Raw genomic sequence first — 2,055 nt, 5'->3', positions numbered from 1 at the left:
ACACTTAGATGGTCAAAATGATGAAGTTGGAGACGAAAATGTTGATAATTTTGATAACAATGAGTATGATTTTGTAGAAAATAATGAGTTAGTTGATGCATTTGTTGTCCATGATATAGAATCTATGAAAGGAAAAATGGTTGTCCCTGAAAGAGAAAATACAGATGTTCTCCTTCATAAAATGCATGAGTATGACAATGAAGTGGATATTTGTGCAGATATTAACGGTTTGACCAGTCTTCATGATTCTGATGATGATGAAGTTAAAAATTATGTTTTGTTTGACCCAAAAAAGGGTTTTGAAAATCCAGAGTTGAAGCTTGGTTTAGTCTTTAGCTCAAAGAAAGAAGCAAAATTCACAATTGAAAGTCACTGCATTAGAGAAGGAAGACCGATGAAGTTTGTAAAAATGATAACATCCGATTGTGGGCTAAATGTAATGATGATAATTGTTGTTGGATGATCCATGTTGCGAAAATGACTAATGATAGTTGTTGGCAAGTAAGAACTTTTGATGGATGTCACAGTCATTGTGTTCGTGATTTTAAAAACAAGTGTGTCAACTCAATGTGGTTGGGAAAGACATTTGCCAAAAAATTCAGCACAAATCCTAAATTGGGACACTTGGAGTTTAGGGAAGATATTTCTACCATTCTTCAGTCAGATTTTTCAAGTAAGACCGCCTACATGGTTAAGAGAAAGGCGCTGAAATTAGTGCAAGGTTCTGTCGATGAGCAGTTTCGGCAAATAAAGAAGTATTGTGCTGAATTGAAAAGATCCGACGCTGGGGCTACTGTAGTTTTGAAGTTGACAGAGGATGACAAAGGTCCAAGGTTTCAGAGATTGTATGTTTGTTTTTCAGCTTGAAAATAAGGATTTAAGAACGCTTGTCGGCGTATCATTGGTGTTGATGGATGCTTCTTAAAGGTAAAACATGGTGGGCAATTGTTATCGGCCGTGGGGCTAGATCCGAATAATAACATTTTTCCAATATGTTATGCAATGGTTGAGCGTGAAACAAAAGATAGTTGGACATGGTTTCTTCAGCTCCTAAATGAAGACATTGGTGTTGGCAATGATCCGCACACTTGGACATTTATGTCAGATAAGCAAAAATGTTTGATTCCTACACTTGAATCTTTGGCTTCAGATGCTGAACATAGATTTTGTGTGAGACACTTAGAAAGCAATATGAAACGTGATGGATTCAAGAGTGTAGCGGTTAAGATTGCCTTTTGGGCTGCGGAAAAAACGACAAGAATTGAAGAGTTTCAAGTGCACATGGCTGAGTTGAAAGACATTGATGCAAAGGCATATGAATGGCTGGCGAAAAAACCCGAAACCAGTGATCTAAGGTGTATTTCAGCACCAATCCTAAATCAGACATCTTGTTGAACAACATGTGTGAAAGTTTTAACCGATTCATATTAGATGGAACGGCCGAATTTGTTCAAAGATCAAAGATGTGCTTGCAAAGATATATGTGGAAGCTATTAGGTATTCTCCCATGAATTCAGATGAAATGCACTACCAGATAATGAGATCATATGATAGACGTGATCAGCATTCGGTTGACTTGTTGAACAGGTCTTGCAGTTGAAGGAAATATGACTTGACAGGCATTCCTTGCAAGCACGTTGTATGCGTCATTTGGTGCAAAAAAGATGATCCAGAAGCATATGTTCATCCTTATTACTTGGTAGAGACATATAGAAGATGTTATGCAGCATGAATAATGCCTGTGAATGGGCCAGACTTGTGGCCCCCATGTGATTTGGTGCCACCACTGCCCCCAGTTTACATACAAAAAGTTGGAAGGCCTGCAAAATTACGAAGAAGAGAACCAGATGAACCACCCCCTTCTGAAAATAAGTTGAGAGTTGTAAAAAAATTTACCAAATGCAAACTATGCGGTGGATCAGGACATAACAAAAGGACTTTTAACCGGACTGAAGATGTCCAACACCAATAAGCATTCCAACAAGAGCCCATGACACATCAACGCGCTATTTTACCAAAATAATAATTTGGGTGCAACAAGAAAAGAAAAACTAT

The 2,055-nt window shown here is 37.9% G+C and overlaps 1 protein-coding gene across 1 annotated transcript; it reads left to right on the top strand.

Annotated features, from left to right (window-relative positions):
• Positions 1-477: 477 nt before the first annotated feature.
• Positions 478-1,600, top strand: LOC142537436 (uncharacterized). Its single transcript, XM_075642953.1, has 3 exons — positions 478-849; positions 928-1,355; positions 1,432-1,600. Exons 1-3 carry the CDS (start codon positions 478-480, stop codon positions 1,598-1,600), a joined length of 969 nt encoding a protein of 322 aa, XP_075499068.1.
• The last annotated feature ends 455 nt before the right edge of the window (positions 1,601-2,055 follow it).

The sequence above is a fragment of the Primulina tabacum genome, chromosome 2 (genome assembly GCF_025594145.1).
Source record: "Primulina tabacum isolate GXHZ01 chromosome 2, ASM2559414v2, whole genome shotgun sequence".
Classification (NCBI taxonomy): domain Eukaryota; kingdom Viridiplantae; phylum Streptophyta; class Magnoliopsida; order Lamiales; family Gesneriaceae; genus Primulina; species Primulina tabacum.
The sequence above is the reverse complement of the archived record's forward strand: the minus strand, read 5'-3'. Positions and strand labels throughout refer to the sequence as shown.